General features: G+C 47.7%; 1 protein-coding gene and 1 pseudogene across 2 annotated transcripts in view; one reads left to right on the top strand and one right to left on the bottom strand.

The window, feature by feature from the left end:
* LOC109765438 (uncharacterized) overlaps positions 1 to 14,214 on the top strand; it is a 63,848-nt gene extending 49,634 nt beyond the window's left edge. For both annotated transcript variants that reach the window (XM_020324222.4, XM_073496193.1), the window contains exons 2-9: positions 10,806 to 11,148; positions 11,997 to 12,077; positions 12,152 to 12,240; positions 12,335 to 12,409; positions 12,504 to 12,607; positions 12,681 to 12,950; positions 13,034 to 13,099; positions 13,593 to 14,214. In XM_020324222.4, coding sequence (XP_020179811.1) covers positions 11,026 to 11,148; positions 11,997 to 12,077; positions 12,152 to 12,240; positions 12,335 to 12,409; positions 12,504 to 12,607; positions 12,681 to 12,950; positions 13,034 to 13,099; positions 13,593 to 13,855 — 1,071 coding nt within the window. In that variant the 5' untranslated portion in view covers positions 10,806 to 11,025 and the 3' untranslated portion in view covers positions 13,856 to 14,214. The remainder of the gene's footprint in view (positions 1 to 10,805; positions 11,149 to 11,996; positions 12,078 to 12,151; positions 12,241 to 12,334; positions 12,410 to 12,503; positions 12,608 to 12,680; positions 12,951 to 13,033; positions 13,100 to 13,592) is intronic.
* LOC109765440 (leucine-rich repeat extensin-like protein 7) lies at positions 7,779 to 9,468 on the bottom strand (annotated as a pseudogene).
* Positions 14,215 to 18,558: the final 4,344 nt, after the last annotated feature.

Below are 18,558 nucleotides of genomic sequence, written 5' to 3'. Positions count from 1 at the left end.
AATCACCAAAACATCTTAGGGATAAATATGCCCTTACAATATATAAAATCCAAAAGTACCTTGCTGCAAGTTTATTTCCTTTATTTTATTTTATAATTTATTTTATCTATCTATCACTATCAGAATTAATCCTTACAAATAACCACCAAGGGGATTGACAACCCTCTTGTTTGCGTTGGGTGCAAGTATTTGTTTTTGTGTGTGTAGGTGTTTGCTACCTCTTGAGCACAGCGTTGGTTTTCCCTTGAAGAGGAAAGGGTGATGCAGCAAAGTAGCGTAAATATTTCCCTCAGTTTTTGAGAACCAAGGTATCAATCCAGTAGGAGGCCACACGCAAGTCCCTCGTACCTACACAAACAAATAAGAACCTTGCAACCAACGCGATAAAGGGGTTGTCAATCCCTTCACGACAACTTGCAAAAGTGAGATCTGATAGAGATAATAAGATAAATATTTTTGGTATTTTTATGATATAGATTGGAAAGTAAATATTGCAAAATAAAATAGATCGGAAACTTATATGATGGAAAATAGACCCGGGGGCCATAGGTTTCACTAGTGGCTTCTCTCAAGATAGCATAAGTATTACGGTGGGTGAACAAATTACTGTCGAGCAATTGATAGAAAAGTGCATAATTATGAGAATATCTAGGCATTATCATGTATATAGGCATCACGTCCGTGACAAGTAGACCGATACGATTCTGCATCTACTACTATTACTCCACACATCGACCGCTATCCAGCATGCATCTAGAGTATTAAGTTCATAAGAACAGAGTAACGCATTAGGTAAGATGACATGATGTAGAGGGATAAACTCAAGCAATATGATATAAACCCCATCTTTTATCCTCGATGGCAACAATACAATACGTATCGGTTCCCTTTCTGTCACTGGGATCGAACACCGCAAGATTGAACCCAAAGCTAAGCACTTCTCCCATTGCAAGAAAGAACAATCTAGTAGGCCAAACCAAACTGTTAATTCGAAGAGACTTGCAAAGATAACAAATCATACATAAAAGAATTCAGAGGAGATTCAAATATTGTTCATAGATAATCTTGATCATAAACCCACAATTCATCGGATCTCAACAAACACACCGCAAAAAGAGTTACATCGAATAGATCTCCAAAAGAATCGAGGAGAACTTTGTATTGAGAATCAAAGAGAGAGAAGAAGCCATCTAGCTAATAACTATGGACCCAAAGGTCTGAGGTAAACTACTCACACATCATCGGAGAGGCTATGGTGTTGATGTAGAAGCCCTCCGTGATCAATGCCCCCTCCGGCGGAGCGCCGGAAAAGGCCCCAAGATGGGATCTCACGGGTACAGAAGGTTGCGGTGGTGGAAATAGGGTTTCGTGGTGCTCCTGGATGGTTTCAGGGTATAAGGGTATATATAGGAGGAAGAAGTAGGTCAGTAGAGCTGCGAGGGGCCCACGAGGGTGGGGGGCGCGCCCAGGGGCAGGCGCGCCTCCCTGCCTCGTGGCTTCCTCGCTTCTTTCTTGACGTCCACTCAAAGTCCTCTGGATCACGTTTGTTCCAAAAATAACTCTTCCGAAGGTTTCATTCCGTTTGGACTCCGTTTGACATTCCTTTTCTGCGAAACACTGAAATAGGCAAAAAAACAGCAATTTGGGCTGGGCCTCCGGTTAGTAGGTTAGTCCCAAAAATATAACAAAAGTGTATAATAAAGCCCATTAAACATCCAAAACAGATAATATAATAGCATGGAACAATCAAAAATTATAGATACGTTGGAGACGTATCAGTGTTGCTAACGAGGTTCTGTGTGGTTCTCCCACTGGATTGATAACCTTGGTTCTTAACTGAGGGGAATACTTATCTCTATAGTACTGCATCATGCATCTTCTCTTCGAGGAAATCGCAACGCAACTCACAAGTAGCAGCAGGGCCAACAAACAAATAGCGCAGGTCACTGCTATGACACAGCCAAAAAGAAACAACATATAAAACAAGCAAGGAAGAAAAGGAGACCACAACAATCTAAGTAGGGAATAGTACTCGTTGCCTTTACCAATAAGAAGGCAATAAACAGATTCACTCATTGCCCAACCTGCAGACCAACACGAGCGACAAGCACAAATAGACTAAATCTAACAGCAGCTCTGAACGCAAGACAAGGAAAACACACCGCTATATGAACGCAAGCCTAGGTCTGGAAAAGAAGAGGAGCAGAGAGAAGTAGGAGAAAAAGGGTGGACCTACAGATTCTTGGACGAAGAATAGGCTGGCTAACACAAATCAAACATAGAACCGAGGGGATCTTCCAAATAACGAGCATCTGTAGACAACGGACCAATCTGTAGGAAAGCGAAAGTAAAAATACGTAGAAGTAGGACGAGTGAGAGTGTGGGGAGATGGAGAGAGACCACCTCGCCTCGTTTCGGGGCTGTGGAGCCGTTGTGAAGGCAGAGATCGTGAGCCTCGCTCCCGCTGTGGCCCTTCTTTTGTTGCCCGTGTATGAGGAAGAAAGGCACGACTGGACGAGGCAGCACCCCACCAACTGCTGGCAAGTAAGGATGTATGCGGAGGAGCTCGTGGAGGGGACGGATGTGGCAGAGCTCCGGGACGAGGACTGGAGAGAGGAGAAGGAGTGCGACGGGGAAGGGAGTGAGAGCTCGAGGAGGCGGCTAGGTTTTCTACCGCGTGGACTGGGTCGCACGAAAAGCCTATATAGCTACGGTGAATTGGTTGGTGAAAAGATGAAAATGCCGCTCTAGCGGGACGAAATAATGCGTGATGCCACCGCCTCGATCCTGGCCATGCAACGAAGCAATCGGACGACCACCGTTCCAATCGACCTGACAGGCCACATACCCCGGCACAAATCATGAATTGAGATGACTACATTAGTTTCTTTGACATGGCTCAGTGAGAATGTAGAGAATTTATGACAGTGGGGGCTAGCTATTTAGATACAATATATTTGTTTGCATTATTTATTGTTGCATTGGTTATGTATTTATCTATGTTTGTAACTAATATTAAATGGAGAAGGAAAATCCTATGTTCCATCATCTATCGCCCACACAATTGTCATCTCTCTCACCCCCTTGTACTCTTACTCACCAACACAACCTTCATATCTCTCATCCCCTTGCAGTTATCCCCTAAGGACATTTCCTTCTCATGCTCGCTGTGACGCCCCCGATTTGACCGTACACTAATCATGCACGCAAATGTGTACGATCAAGATCAGGGACTCACGGGAAGATATCACAACACAACTCTAAAACATAAATAAGTCATACAAGCATCATAATACAAGCCAGGGGCCTCGAGGGCTCGAATACAAGTGCTCGATCACAGACGAGTCAGCGGAAGCAACAATATCTGAGTACAGACATAAGTTAAACAAGTTTGCCTTAAGAAGGCTAGCACAAACTGGGATACAGATCGAACGAGGCGCAGGCCTCCTGCCTGGGATCCTCCTAACTACTCCTCGAAGCTGAACTCCATGTAGAACCATCCTCGGGATCTCTAGCTCCTGGACTCCAGCATCTGGTTGCGACAACCAGGTATAGAAAGGGGAAAAGAGGGAGAAAAGCAACCGTGAGTACTCATCCAAAGTACTCGCAAGCAAGGAGCTACACTACATATGCATGGGTATATGTGTAAAGGACCATATCGGTGGACTGAACTGCAGAATGCCAGAATAAGGGGGGGGTAGCTAGTCCTGTCGAAGACTACGCTTCTGGCTACCTCCATCTTGCAGCATGTAGAAGAGAGTAGATGGTAAGTTCACCAAGTAGCATCGCATAGCATAATCCTACCCGGCGATCCCCTCCTCGTCGCCCTGTTAGAGAGCGATCACCGGGTTGTATCTGGCACTTGGAAGGGTGTGTTTTATTAAGTATCCAGTTCTAGTTGTCATAAGGTCAAGGTACAACTCCGGGTCGTCCTTTTACCGAGGGACACGGCTATTCGAATAGATAAACTTCCCTGCAGGGGTGCACCACATAACCCAACACGCTCGATCCCATTTGGCCGGACACACTTTTCTGGGTCATGCCCGGCCTCGGAAGATCAACACGTCGCAGCCCCACCTAAGCACAACAGAGAGGTCAGCACGCCGGTCTAAATCCTATGCGCGCAGGGGTCTGGGCCCATCGCCCATTGCACACCTGCACGTTCCGAACGCGGCCGGAAGCAGACCTAGCCTAGTGGCGTTCCAGTCCAATCCGGCGCGCGCCACTCAGTCGCTGACGTCACGAAGGCTTCGGCTGATACCACGACGTCGGGATACCCATAACTACTCCCGCGTAGATGGTTAGTGCGTATAGACCAAATGGCCAGACTCAGATCAAATACCCAGAACTCGTTAAGCGTGTTATTTATCCGCGAACGCCGACCAGGGCCAGGCCCACCTCTCTCCTAGGTGGTCTCAACCTGCCCTGTCGCTCCGCCATAAAGTAACAGTCGGGGGCCGTCAGGAACCCAGGCCCACCTCTACCGGGATGGAGCCACCTGTCCTTTCAGCCCCCTCACCAGAATCACTTGCGGGTACTCAACGAGCCGACCCGACTTTAGTCACCACATGTGTCATGTATAGAGTATATAAGTATATACCCGTGATCACCTCCCGAAGTGATCACGGCCCAGTAGTATAGCATGGCAGACGGACAAGAGTGTAGGGCCTCTGATGGAACACTAGCATCCTATACTAAGCAGTAGGATAGCAGGTAAGGGTAACAACTGTAGCAACAATGACAGGCTATGCATCAGGATAGGATTAACGGAAAGCAGTAACATGCTACACTACTCTAATGCAAGCAGTATAGAGAAGAATAGGCGATATCTGGTGATCAAGGGGGGGGGCTTGCCTGGTTGCTCTGGCAAGGAGGAGGGGTCGTCAACTCCGTAGTTGAACTGGGGGTCGCCGGTAGTCTCGGGGTCTACCGGAAAGAAGTAACGGAGGGGGAACACAATAAATAACAGAGCAATCAAAGCAACACAAAGCGTAACATGACAATACGCGGTGCTAGGTATGCCCTAACGTGGTAGTAAGTGATACCGACGAAGGGGGGAAACATCCGGGAAAATATCCCCGGTGTTTCGCGTTTTCGGACAGATGAACCGGAGGTGAAATGTTACAGGTTTGCTATGCTACGGATGTGTGGCAGGCGAACGGGCTGCGTATTCGGATTCGTCTCGTCGTTCTGAGCAACTTTCATGTACAAAGTTTTTCGATCCGAGCTACGGTTTATTTTATATGAATTTTAAAAGATTTAAATTAATTTCTGGAATTTATTTAATTATTTAATATATACATTATCCGAAACAGTGTTGTGATGACATCAGCATGACATCATGCTGACGTCAGCAGTCATCTGACACGTGGGTCCCACATGTCATAGACTGATTAGGGTAATTAGGGTTAACTAATTAATTAACTATTAATTAAATTAACTAATTAATTAGATTAGTCTAAACAGGGTTAATTAACTTAATTAATTAACTAATTAATTAATTATTTTTATTTTTATTTTTATTTTCTTTATTTATTTATTTATTAATTTTTATTAATTAATTTATTATTATTATTATTATTATTTAATTCTTTTTTTTATTAAACGTTCTGGGGTCGGGCCCCACATGTCTGTGGCCCCGGGGGCCTAGTGGGTTTGCGGGCGCAGGGTGCGGGCGTGCGGGTGTGGTGCCCGTGCCCGAGTCCGACCACCGGCGCGACCGTGGAGAGGCCGGCCGGCCGGAGCGCGCGGGCGCCAAAGGCGCGGGCGGCAGAGGACAGCGGTGGCGACGCGGGGACCAAGGTGGGGTGCGTAGGGGAAGAGGAGGCCGGCGGACGGGGTAGCGGCACGAGGTGCGCGGGGGGACCACGGCGAGGCACAGGGCCGAGCGTGGTCGGCGCGTGAGGGATGTCGTCGGCGACAGAGAACAAGGGGAGAGAGAGAGGGAGGCCGGAGCCTCACCGTCCGATGCAGGGGGATGGCAGTGGGCGCGAGGAGGAGGCGGATGACGGCGAGCGACGGGCGGGGCGGCGCTGGCGATGCCGGAGACGACGAGCGGCGTCGGCGCGCCGGGGTTGGGGGGGCAGCGAGGAGGGAGGTGAGGAGGAGGCGGTGACCGGGCGGGGTCCCGTGACTGCGTGGTCGGGGACGGGCGGCAGGGCGCCGGTGGGGCGACGGGAGGGGCCGGCTCCACGAGGGGGGGTGGCGGCGATGGATGACGACGAGGTCGAGGGGCTTCGGGGGCGACGGGGTCACCGGGATCGGGGGAGGCGAGCGCCCCGATCCAGATCGGGTCCTCGGGTGGGGGAAGAGAGCGAGGGGAGAGTGGGGAGAGCGATGGGGGGAGGGTTCGTGCGCCCTCTCCTGTGACGGCGCTGGAGGGAGAGGGTGGGAACGTGGGGGGAAGTGGGGTGGGGCTCTAGGGTTTCGGGGGGGATATGGAGAGGGAGTGGGCCGGCCAGTTGGTTGGGCCTGGCCTGCTAGGCCGGAGCCCGAGGGTTCTTCTTCTTCTTCTTTTTTTGTTAGTTATTTTTCTGTTTTGTTTCTTTTCTTTTTTATTTATCTTTCTTTTACTGTTTTACTTTTAGTTTTCTTTTATTTTAGTTTTATAAAAATTATCACTAGCACTTAAATTAATACTTTTAAATATACTATTGCCACATTAATTCTCAACCCAAATTAAAATAGTTTAATATTTTATAAAATTCAAAAGGCATTTATTTTAATATTTAAACCTCTATTTTAATTATTTTGAACACTTAAACATTTTATTAAATTTAGGTTTCTCCATCATTATTATCTATGCAATATTTGGTTCACTCCGAACATTGTAGTTTTAATATTTAAAAACTTTTATTGTTTGCTTGATTTTGAACTTTGAATTTTGGACCGGTTTTGATCTAACGATAGATTAGCAACAGTAACGAAGGTAACGTGGCACCATTAGCGTGGGATTACTGTAGCTTAATTACCCGGGCGCCACACTCGCCTTCCTCCACGACCCTCTGCGCTAGCAATGACTTAAGGGAAGGCAAGAGGGCCCCTCGTCCTCTACTCCATCATCAGCAACTCCCGCTTTCCATGTGCAATAAATCACCATCGTGTGTGACCATGCACCTCCTCTCCTAGCTCATGTCGACTCCCCAAGTGTCGTCCTCGGGCCACCCTCATCTTGATGCATGCTATGCTCTGGTCATCACGTCCCTTAAATCTAACCACCTCTCTTTTCCCATGATGTGTCGCTGCTGCCACTACGGGTTCCGTCGGCCATCACCAATGCGCCCCTTTTCTAGTTGTAGAACACACATTAGTTCATGGACAGGCATTGCACCAAGGTGGCAGGGCGGAAGCTCGCCTCACTCGACATCATCGACTTGGACTAGAAATGCCTTGGTGTTTCCGACACAAAATCCTTGGCTTGTTTTCTTATTGTTTGTGATTTTGTCATCACACACAGTTTCTCACTAGGGTGTGTAGTTGGGGCGCTTCAAAAGGCTGTATCCGTACTAGCTTGGGCAAGCGTGGCACAACACACAAGCTAGGTAATGAAGGACATGTGTACTCGTGAGCTCACTGCTCACCATGAGTACATGTTGCAATCTCTAATTTTTCCTGCATAAGATGCATAACAAATCCGAGAAAAGAGCGAAACGGAAACATAAATTGGGCCCTCAAACAGTGTGGTAATGTTTATGTGCTTGTATAACACTCAATTTTTCCTATCCTAATATTGCAACAACAAAAGTTAACTACTATACACACATGCATGCCCTAAAAGATCAATAGCCAGCGAATTGTGGTGCGGTGGTGACTGGTATTGTACACCCATTATTGGTGGCATGATGAGTGGTGGCAAAGATGCTACCGGGGGCGGGGGAGATAGTATTGGCGGCGGTGGTGATTGCATTGGTGGAGGTGGAGACACTTTCGGTGGTGGCGGAGAAAAACTGGAGGCGGTGGAGGGGATGCTTTTGGAGGGGGCAGAGAGAAAACTGAAGGCGATGGTGAGGATGCTTTCGGGGGGGTGGAGAGAAAACTAGAGGCGGAGGTGGGGATGCTTTTGGTGGGGGCGGAGAGAAAACTGGAGGCGGCGGTGGGGATGCTTTCGGAGGGGGCGGAGAGAAAACTGGAGGCGGCGGTGGGGATGCTTTCGGCGGGGGGGGGGGGGATGAGGAGGCGCTGGAGATGCTTTCGGCGGGAGCGGAGAGAAAACGGGAGGCGGCGGTGGGGATGCTTTCGGCGGGGGCGGGGAAAAAACTAATGGCGGTGGCGATGAGTGCACTGGTGTCACTGCCACTGGTGGTGAACTTTTGCCTCCACTCGGCCATCCGCAACGCTCTACCATAGCGCAGTCCACCGGATTGCTCAAAACGGGCGCACACTCATCTTCACTTTTCTGTGCGGACCTTGTTTGTCCCATGTAGTTTGCTTCATCCTCGAATGCCTTGTCCATGCCCACGCCGCACTTGGTGTCTTCCTTCGTGAAGAAGTTGTAAGAAACATACATGTTTGCCAAAGCCGACAACTCACACACATCTTTGGACACCTCCCCGATAAACTTGTTATGCGACAGATCAAGCTGCTCGACCTTGAACAGGCCGGACAATGTCCTCGGGATAGACCCTGTGAGTGCATTGCCACTGACATCGAAAACTGTCGTGGTGCTGATAAGCCCTGCCTCCACCGGTAGGCAACCGGTGATGCTGTTGTTGATGAAGATGAACTGGTCGAGTGTGGCGGCGGCCTCATCAATGGTCTGAGGAATGCACCCGCCGAGCTCGTTGTTAGCAAGCACGATCACAGAAGCCTTGGACTTGCTGATAGTGTCCGGGATGCCAGAGGTGAATCGATTGTTATTGAGGAAGATGGCATCATAAGGTTTCAGGAAGAGCTCCGGTGGGATGGGCCCTTCAAAGTCATTGAATCGAATGTCGAGGCCGCTGAGCTTTGGGACGCGCATCACCACATCGGGGAATGGACCGACAAAGCGGTTGTTGCTAGCGTCGAACTCATTGAGTTGGGTCATGTTCTTGACCTCCTCTGGGATGATGCCGCAGAAGCGGTTGGAGTTGAGGTGGAGCACGACGAGATCGATCATGAGTCCAATCTCCCTGGGCAGGTGCCGTTCGACGTCCACCCCATTCATGTCCACCAATGCCGCAACGCTCGCAGACGGATCGTTTGGCGCCGGAACACAGAGGACACCATTGTAGGTGCAGTGTCAGGCCCAACCCAATTCCTGGTGAAGTTCTTGGGGTCCGAGTAGAGCGCATGCTTGAGCGCCTGCAAGGCCGTGTGTGTCGTACGGAGGCGAGGGTTGCTGATCTTGATAGTGATGTCTATGTCGATGTGGACGTAGTCGGCATGCCTCTCAAAGGTGAGCAGTTGGCGACGGGCGATGGTTGCCGCGTCTTCAGCGGTAAGCGCCAAAGCCGAGGAGAAGAGGAGCGCGAGGATGGACAGGGATGGGAACAGGAGGCAAAAACAACAAATTTAACCTGTAGACGTAAAGAATTCACAAAGTGAACTGTTGACGAAAAAATTTCATCCGACTAACCCTTTTATGTAGCGCCCGACAGCTAGGCGCCACACTACACTGTGCAGCGCCTGACTGACATGCGTTACACGTCTGACCAGCGTTGAACCACGGAATGTCTAAAAATTGCTAAGTCAGTGTGCAACGCCTGAGAGTTAGGCACTGCACTGTATAGTGTAGCGCCTAGTGGCTAGGTGCTGCACTAGTGAAAAGCGGATTTCTTTCTTCGCACCGCCCATCGGAGCACGCGATTGCTTCACACGCTGGCGCCGTTCGGACAGGGGCGGAGGAGTCACCACGTGTGTGTGCAACATCACAAAAATCACTCCCCGGTGATTCCATCCGCTGGGCTTGGGCGTGCCCTTCCATACTGTACTACTATTCTCTCCCTTTCTATTCCAACTGTGGGACCCAGTGTTTAATATATTTTCTCTCACCTGCCTTGATTTTAAAAGTTTTACTTCTTGTGAAACCGATCGCAGCGACTGCTGCACTGCATAGTCTTTTCTTCTTGCACAGTGCGCTAGGCGCTCTAGGCGCTACACTGTATATTGTAGCGCCTAGCTCGCAGGCGTTGCATACTGACTTAGCAATTTTAGGATTTCATGATTCGACACTGGCCAAACGTGTAACGCCCGTCGGTAAGGCGCCGCACAGTGTAGTGTGGCGCTTAACTGTCGGGCGCTACACAAAAGGGTCAGCCGGATGAAATTTTTTCATCAACAATTCATTTTGTGAATTCTTTTCGTTCACAGGTCAAATTTGTCGTTTTTGCCGGAACAGGAGGGTGCCCATCGTCAAGTACGAATGGAAATGGTTCGTCAACCATGGCTGGTGGGAGGAGTTAAGGTAGAGAATATAGACCGCAGCGATGCAAGTTTTGTAAGGAGGAATTTGGATGGCCGAGAGGATTTCAGTGAGGAGAGTTTGTTCGTGCAATGCCTCATTGAGGAATAGGCAAACGTGTTGTTCACCAAAGAAGGAATTTTTTGATGCACTCATTATTATAACTTCTTATAAATAGAATAGAATGGTTGCTGACAATACCTGCATCCGGATTTCGTCCACAACTAGAAAAAAGGAAACCGGACAGTCCCCCCGCCCGCAGGAAGAAGAGTCCAGCCTGCAGACGACTCTAGAACCTACGGCAGGGCCGGCCCTGGAAACGGCCCAAGACGCGAGAACCAGAAGTCCGAAGGACCCGCCGATTCCCGGAACGATCTTTTCCTTTTCTATTTTTCTCCCCCTTCCTATTTCCCCTCTCCCGTAGAAAAATAAAGGCGGAGACCCTCGGTTTCGTGCAACCCGAGCCCTCCGCCCCACGAGCGCGCACGTATCGTTGGCTCCGCCTAGGGTTTTAGCCCCTCCCTCACCACCCCCGCCCCACCTCGCGCCGCACCCTCACAAATCCCCTCCGCAAACCCAATCCCCTCCCCTCCCCCCATCCCTCCCGCCGGGCGACGAGCGGCGGCCGGCGCCCAGGGCCCGAGATGGACAGGTACCAGAGGGTGGAGCGGCCGCGGCCCGAGTCGGCCATCGCCGAGAACGAGATCCGAATCACCGCCCAGGGGCTTATCCGCAACTATGTCTCCTACGCCACGTCCCTCCTCCAGGTGCGCTCCCCCGCCGCCGCCCCCGTCCCGTCGGTTTCGTGTGTTCGCTTGTTCGATTCGGCACGTGTCGACGGCGGAAACGCCCCCAGGTCGCGCCGTGTTTCTGCCCGTCTGGCTTCCGGGGAGGCGGAGTGGTTCGTACGGCTGGTTTTGTGTGGTTTGATTGATGGCGAGGCTGCGCTGAATCGGTTGGAAGCTCGTTGACTGGCGCACAAATTCAATGCTGATGTGTGATATTTGCGCGAATGTGTACCTGTTTGCCATTGTTTTGAATCAGTGTGTCGTTAGCACTAAACCCATTGTGAATCTGGTTTGATGCGACGGATATCCAGATTTATTAGTATGCGCCCTTCGGCACAGATTGTTATTAAGTTTAATGTGTCAATCTGATTTGCGGATTTTGGTTACATATCGAGGATAGAAATTTAGTAATGTAGGGATGTTTCGTATAATCTAGTAATCCCTGTAAAAAAACAGTTTCAATTGACAGTGAGATTCTGAAGTCTGTGGCGGATAGTGATAGCATTTGGAGTTCAGTTGTAAGAAGTGCCAGTGCTGTTAGTTCTGTGCCCCTTACTTTACTTTCCCTGGATGCAGTCAATTGCATTTACATAATGTGGGGCTGTGTGCTGCCGTAGGATAGGAGGTCTCGGTAATGGAGAGGTGCTGAATTTGATGCTGGGTGTGAAATTTGATGCTGGGTGTGAAAGATTCAGAAGTCCATCATGTCTACTTTGTTGCTAGTTTTGCAAACCAGTTATCTTAATACCATGCCTGGCATTGGTAGTTTGTAACTATGATTTTTCCCATTGGTTACTTCATGACTCACGTTTAACATTTTGAATCAGGACCGGAAGATTAAAGAGATTGTTCTGAAAGCCATGGGACAGGCAATCAGTAAGTCTGTTGCTGTCACAGAGATTATCAAGGTAATTCTTCAGTTCTATTCGCTCATTTTTGTCCCATTGTACAGAACCACATTTGATATATTTCTTGAAAACAGAAAAGAGTCCCGGGGTTGTACCAAGATACTAACATCAGCTCTGTCAGCATAACTGATGTCTGGGAACCTATTGAAGAAGGCCTTGTCCCGTTGAGTTTCTGTTTCTTTCTTCCATCCTGTTATCACATAAAGTTATGTGGCACCGAGGATTCTAATTTATTCCAATGGTTACTCATTCTGCAGACTGGAGATGACTCGCCATGTTTCAATGATTTCAATTACTTTGTCTCCAGTAGATTTGGACCAAAATTCCCCAGGGTAAATTGGATGCATGTCTGTTATTTTCATAGGATAAGAACATGTGTGCATGAACCATGATACACATTTGGAATATTAATACATTTTTTTGTAGGTATCAAAGCCCGGCTTATGTTGACCAGCCCAGGCAACAGCAGCGCCTCCAGCAGGCACCAGCACCGCTGCGTCAACCTCGCCAACAACCATCTGATTATGACGGTATGATAGTGATAGTCCGCACTTGTTTTTGTACTTCAGTTGTTCAAACTTATCATGATTGTTGTTCTGTTAGACTCCTATGTGAGGGGTCGTGGCAGAGGAAGGGGCCGTGGACGTGGTAGGGGTTGGGGTAGAGGAGGTTATGGCGGATATGGAAACAACCAAGGTGGGTACAACCAAGGTGGGTACAATCAAGGTGGATACAATCAAGGCGGGTACAACCAAGATGGTGGGTACTATGATAATCAAGGCGGATACAACCAAGATGGTGGGTACTATGATAATCAAGGTGGGTATGGCGGTGGATATGGCTACAACCAAGGCCGACAAGGAAACTACCAAGGTATATAAGGGTAGCTTGTACATATTTATTGCTGATCTTGCTTATTTAGGGAAGTTTGGATGCTCAATTGATTTGTGAACCAGAAAATGGTGGATATAACCGAGGACGGGGTGGCATGCGTGGAAGAGGCAATTGGAGTTACCGCGGGGGTATGACCTTTTATAACATACTTGTGCTTGCTGATTGAGTGCTTTAACTCATGTTCTGATCTGTTATTCAATAGTTAGTTGTTCTTCACCTTTATAGCATGAGCCATACACACCGAAGTCTTACATTGCCATGCATGCTTAAAAAGCAATGCATGTTGATCATGTAAATAACTCATGCATCCCAGTATTCTTCACATGCAGCAATGCCACTTTCATGTGATTGCTGATCTGACGATGTAACTGTTATGAATATAATTCTTTACCTGTTTAAAGTGTAAAAACGTTCCAGGATATCCAATTGGTGTGTAAGTTTTTTTTGAGATGTTCATTTTACCTGCTAGTTTGCCATGCGACCTAAATTATTATGACCATATGAACTCTTTGATATAAACAGTGCACTTTGTATGTTCATTTTTCTTTTAATGTGGTTTTGCATCTAGAAATACCAAGAAAGATTTGCAATGTTACCCTTAACATACATCTGTGCATACAGGATATGAGCGCGGCAGGGGTGGCGGTGCTCCAGGTGCGAGGGGATATGAAGGTGGAAGGGGATATGACCAAGCTCCTGCTGGAAGGGGCTACGGAGGTGGAAGGGGATATGAAGGCGGAAGGGGATATGACCAAGCCCCTGCTGGAAGGGGATACGAAGGCGGAAGGGGATATGACCAAGCTCCTGCTGGGAGGGGGGGATACGAGGGCGGAAGGGGGTATGGAAGGGCACGGGGAAGAATGGCTCGTGGGCGAGGGTACTGAGCAAAGGCAGAATTTCCATGGGCTTCTGGTTCTATTTAAGTGCATGCTTTATAATATCAGGGGAAAGGTGAGTTATCCAAGGATTTTCTGTTGGAAGCTGTACGTTCGTGTGGGTGTTAGTTGTTTCCCCTGAGCGCGATGTTTGGTTGTGAGCACAATGCTTTTCCCAAGTTTATCCTGCAATCATCTTTCAATGTTGCTGTTGGCGAGGTTTGCTGTTTTTCCCAATGGTCGATGAATGCTGAGCATGCAGCTCTATGTTCATGCCCGTCGTGTTATCTGATGGAACTGTTACCTTGTTTATTCTATTTGTGCAGTTCTTTGGCCATGATTATCGAAACTATTATTTGGATGTGAAATTTTCCTTCGGTGTACGTTTCCTGTTACTATATCGCTGTTTGGTTCTAGAGCGCTGACCACCCTCTGCTTCTAGACGTGAGGGAAATTATTGTTCGCTATCTCTACTGCTTAAAAATAACGTAAGGTTCCATTTCACTTTTCTTTCCACCACACCTTTGTCCAACCTTCTATGTATGATAATTAATCATCTTAATTTACTTACATCCTAAACTAATTTCACTTTAATTTACTTACCAAATTTCTGATTAAAATATAAATTAATTCATGGGCAGCTATGAACATTTATTTACACAATCATATTATTATGGACAGGTAATCACAAGCTTAACGTACTAGAATATTTCCCCACCGTAAAAAATAATAATATTTATATCCCATTGCAATGCACGGGTATTGTTCTAGTGTAGGCTCCAATCCCAAATATGGAGGAAGTGAGTTTGGTGCTTGGTTTAGGCGTTGTGGAGGAGTATGATGATGCTTGGCTGGGCACCGTGGGGAATTGTTGAGGCAGTAATTGTTCTCTTTATCTAGTACTGTACTAGGAAAAGGGCCTGTTGCAACAAACACCAATAATGGCCATGTAAAATGATACTGAGTTTAAGTAGGATCCGAGTTGAAATAGCGTCCACCTCCAATTCCTGCACCATGGGTTCGGTTGGCAGGCCTTCACACTATTCCGGCTCCTCCTAGCATCACCTTGCCCTTTCGTGTCGAGAGGTGCCTCACTCACGGCTAGCTCACCCGAGCTCTTCTGCTGCCTTCCCGCGCCCTCCATTGTGCGTCCTGGCATCTTTTATCTTCAACCACAGTTTTGTGTGAACATGTGTAGACATTTCAGAATATAAGGTGCACCAGTTTCATTGAAGTCAAACATATTTCCGCATTTATAGAATTTTCTTACAGTATTTTTGCCTCTTCAATTTAACTCGGTGTGAAACAATCCAAACCTTCGTGCAGTAATATTGTCTATGTATTGTCATCTTACATGACTATGCATTTCCACATTTGTATTCTTCCCTCCATATTTGGATTAACCTTCATGCTTGGTCCTGAACCTAGATGGCCAGTGCTGGCGTTGGTAAGAATCACATCTTCATATTCCTGAATAAAAAAAATCCACCATAAAGAAAAATCAGTTTTTCATGCGACCATACTAATCCAGTAGTAGTACAAAATAATAACAGCTTAAAAAGATGTCAAATACCTATCATAGGATGCAAATCACATAGATGATGCAAGCATTATTTTTATCTCCGTCAGTTTACACAAACAACATGAATAATGAATTGGGTTAAAAATATTGATATCATCCACAACACAATGCAAACAAACACTGAGTACTGTATATGAAAATTCAGTCAAAATATATACTCTGTATCTAAAGCAACATGAGTTCTTCCTGGTACCACAACTATCGTGCATAGTAAATAAATAATGTGGGGAGCTAGGTTGTATACAAGTACAATACATTAATCTTCTTCAATTATTGCCCAGATCGATAAAACCTGAAGTATATGATATGCAATTGGCACAACGGTGCTCCATGGAGAATGATAACGTTGGAGTTGTGCCTCTGGTGACCCCCTTCCCCACCATCACCACAAACTCCTTATCGTCGATTCGACCATGTGAAAGATCGAGAAGAGGGGTCTGGGGGGGGGGGGTGATTAGACCCTCAACAAGTACAAGTAGCCATTTTTAAGATTCTTCGTGTTAAGGTTGAGTTTAGCACATGTTAAAGGGCACACAAGATATTTTACACACATAGCAAGAGTATGAGTAGAGGAAAAAGTAAAGCATGCAAGTGCAAGAATGTAAAGGGGATGGGAGTCGGAAAGAGCAAACACAATGGAGACATGGAGACTTTTTGGCGTGGTTCCGATAGGTGGTGCTATCGTACGTCCACGTTGATGGAGATTTCAACCCATGGAGGGTAACAGTTGCGCGAGTCCACGGAGGGCTCCACCCACAAAGGGTCCACGAAGAAGCAACCTTGTGTATTCCACCATGGCTTCCGTCCACGAAGGAATAGCCTCACTCGGGTAGATCTTCACGAAGTAGGCGATCTCCTTGCCTTCACAAACTCCTTGGTTCAACTCCACATGATCTTGGAGGCTCCCAAGTGATACCTAACCAATCTAGGAGATACCACTCTCCAAAAGGTAATATATTTTGTGTTGGTGATGAACTCCTTGCTCTTGTGCTTCAAATGATAGTCTCCTCCACACTCAATCTCTCTCTCTCTCTCACACACACACAGATTTGGCTTGGGTAGGAGAAGGATTGGAGTGGAAAGCAACTTGAAGAGGCTAGAAATCAAGATTCAAATGGTAGGAATGGAATCTCTTGATCTCAACACATGAGTAGGTGCTTCTCTCTCAGAAAATTAATGGTGGAAGTTGTGGTTCGTTCTGATGGCTCTCTTAGAGAGTAAGTGGTGGTGGATGGGTATAAATAGGCAGCACCAAAAATCCAACCATTACAAGCTGAAAGGATCGATATAGTTGACTGGGGGGGGGGGGTGAATAGGCAACTAACAAATTTTTAACTTCTCTTTACCAAATTAAACTTTGCAACAAAATAGGTTGTCTAGATATGCAACTAGGTGAACAACCTATATGATGCAACAACAACAAGCACACAAGCAAGCAAGGGATATAACACAAATAAGCTTGCAAAAGTAAAGGCACGAGATAACCAAAAGTGAAGCCGGTGAAGACGAGGATGTGTTACCGAAGTTCCTTCCTTTTGAGGGGAAGTACGTCTCCGTTGGAGCGGTGTGGAGGCACAATGCTCCCCAAGAAGCCACTAGGGCCACCGTATTGTCCTCACGCCCTCACACAATGCGCGATGCCGTGATTCCACTATTGGTGCCCTTGAAGGCGGCAACCGGACCTTTACAAACAAGGTTGAGGCTCTCTCCACAACTTAATTGGAGGCTCCCAATGAAACCCCGGAGCTTCACCACAATGGATTGTGGCTCCGAAGTGACCTCTTCCGTCTAGGGCGCCCAAGCACCCAAGAGTAACAAAATCTACACAAGAAAGTATGGGGGAATCAAATATCCTTTGGTGGAAGTGTAGATCTAGGTCTCCTCCTTCAATCCATAGCAAATCAACAAGTTTGGGTGGCTAGGGAGAGAGATCAGGCAAGAAAGCTTTAATGGCAGTAATGGAGAAGAGAGAGAGGCAAGAGGTAGGTGGGAGGTTGGAGAAGCACCTCCTTAAATAGGCCCCCCCCAAAGATCCAACCGTTATGTGCAGAAAAGCATGGGACCGGTACTTCCGCACTAGACACCGATACAACCGGTGAATGCGGGGAACCCCTCCTAGGGCACCAGGGCGGTACTTCCGGTGGCGCACCCGGTAGTACCGGTTCGGAATAAACCGGAACTATCGCTCCACTACCGCTCAACTACCGCATACATCCACAAGGTTTACACCTCAGGCCGGTAGTTGGAGCGGTAGTAGGGCCGGAACTACCGCTGGGCTAGCTGTTCCTGGGTAATGGAGTTCGAGGCGGTACAACTGCCCTGGACGCCGGTAGTACCGGTTTATCGAGACAAACCGGAACTTCCGTTCCACCACCGGTCTACCACCGTACCCGGTACATAAGGGAGTCACCCCTGAGCGGTACTTGGAGCGGTGGTCAGACCGAAACTACCGCCCAGCGGTACAACCGCTCGATGGAGTGGTACTACTGCCATGGGCAGGACTGCACATGACAGAGGGCAGTGGGGAACCTCTCTCTCCTCGAAACGGAAGGTATATGCTGGGTGCAAAGAATGTGTACGTGAAGTGATTCACCCAATACCTTCCGATGAGGATTCCCTCTTAATAGTACGGATATCCTATGACCAAAGGAATAAAAACGTCGGAAACTCCGTCTTCGATCTTTTCCGCATAGAGGGAAGACCTAACCGTCTTGCGCCACACCATGTGTACTTGAGAAAACTATGGCGCACGATTAGTCCACGTGTGTAGTCATCATCACCAAAACCCTAAGGCAAAGGATGCCCTTACAATCTCCCCCCCTTTTGGTGGATGATGACAACCACACGATTAGTCCGGGAGTTCTAAAAATAAAGGAGGGGCTCCCCCTGAGTGTGAGCACTATTTAGAGTTTGCTTTTGGAATGCAAAGTGCACACACTAGGGAATGCTCCCCCTGGATTTTATAGACCAACCGGAGAGCGCAAAACAACCGTAATAAACCTAAAGCAGTAGAGACAACATATAATAAACCAACATATAATAAACTCTACTAAAGGAAGAGTGCATAGATAAACCGAACGACGCATGTCTTACACCATGCACGAGATCACAACATAGAATACATCCATAG

The sequence above is a fragment of the Aegilops tauschii genome, chromosome 4 (assembly GCF_002575655.3).
Source record: "Aegilops tauschii subsp. strangulata cultivar AL8/78 chromosome 4, Aet v6.0, whole genome shotgun sequence".
Taxonomy (NCBI): Eukaryota; Viridiplantae; Streptophyta; class Magnoliopsida; order Poales; family Poaceae; genus Aegilops; species Aegilops tauschii.
The sequence above is the reverse complement of the archived record's forward strand: the minus strand, read 5'-3'. Positions and strand labels throughout refer to the sequence as shown.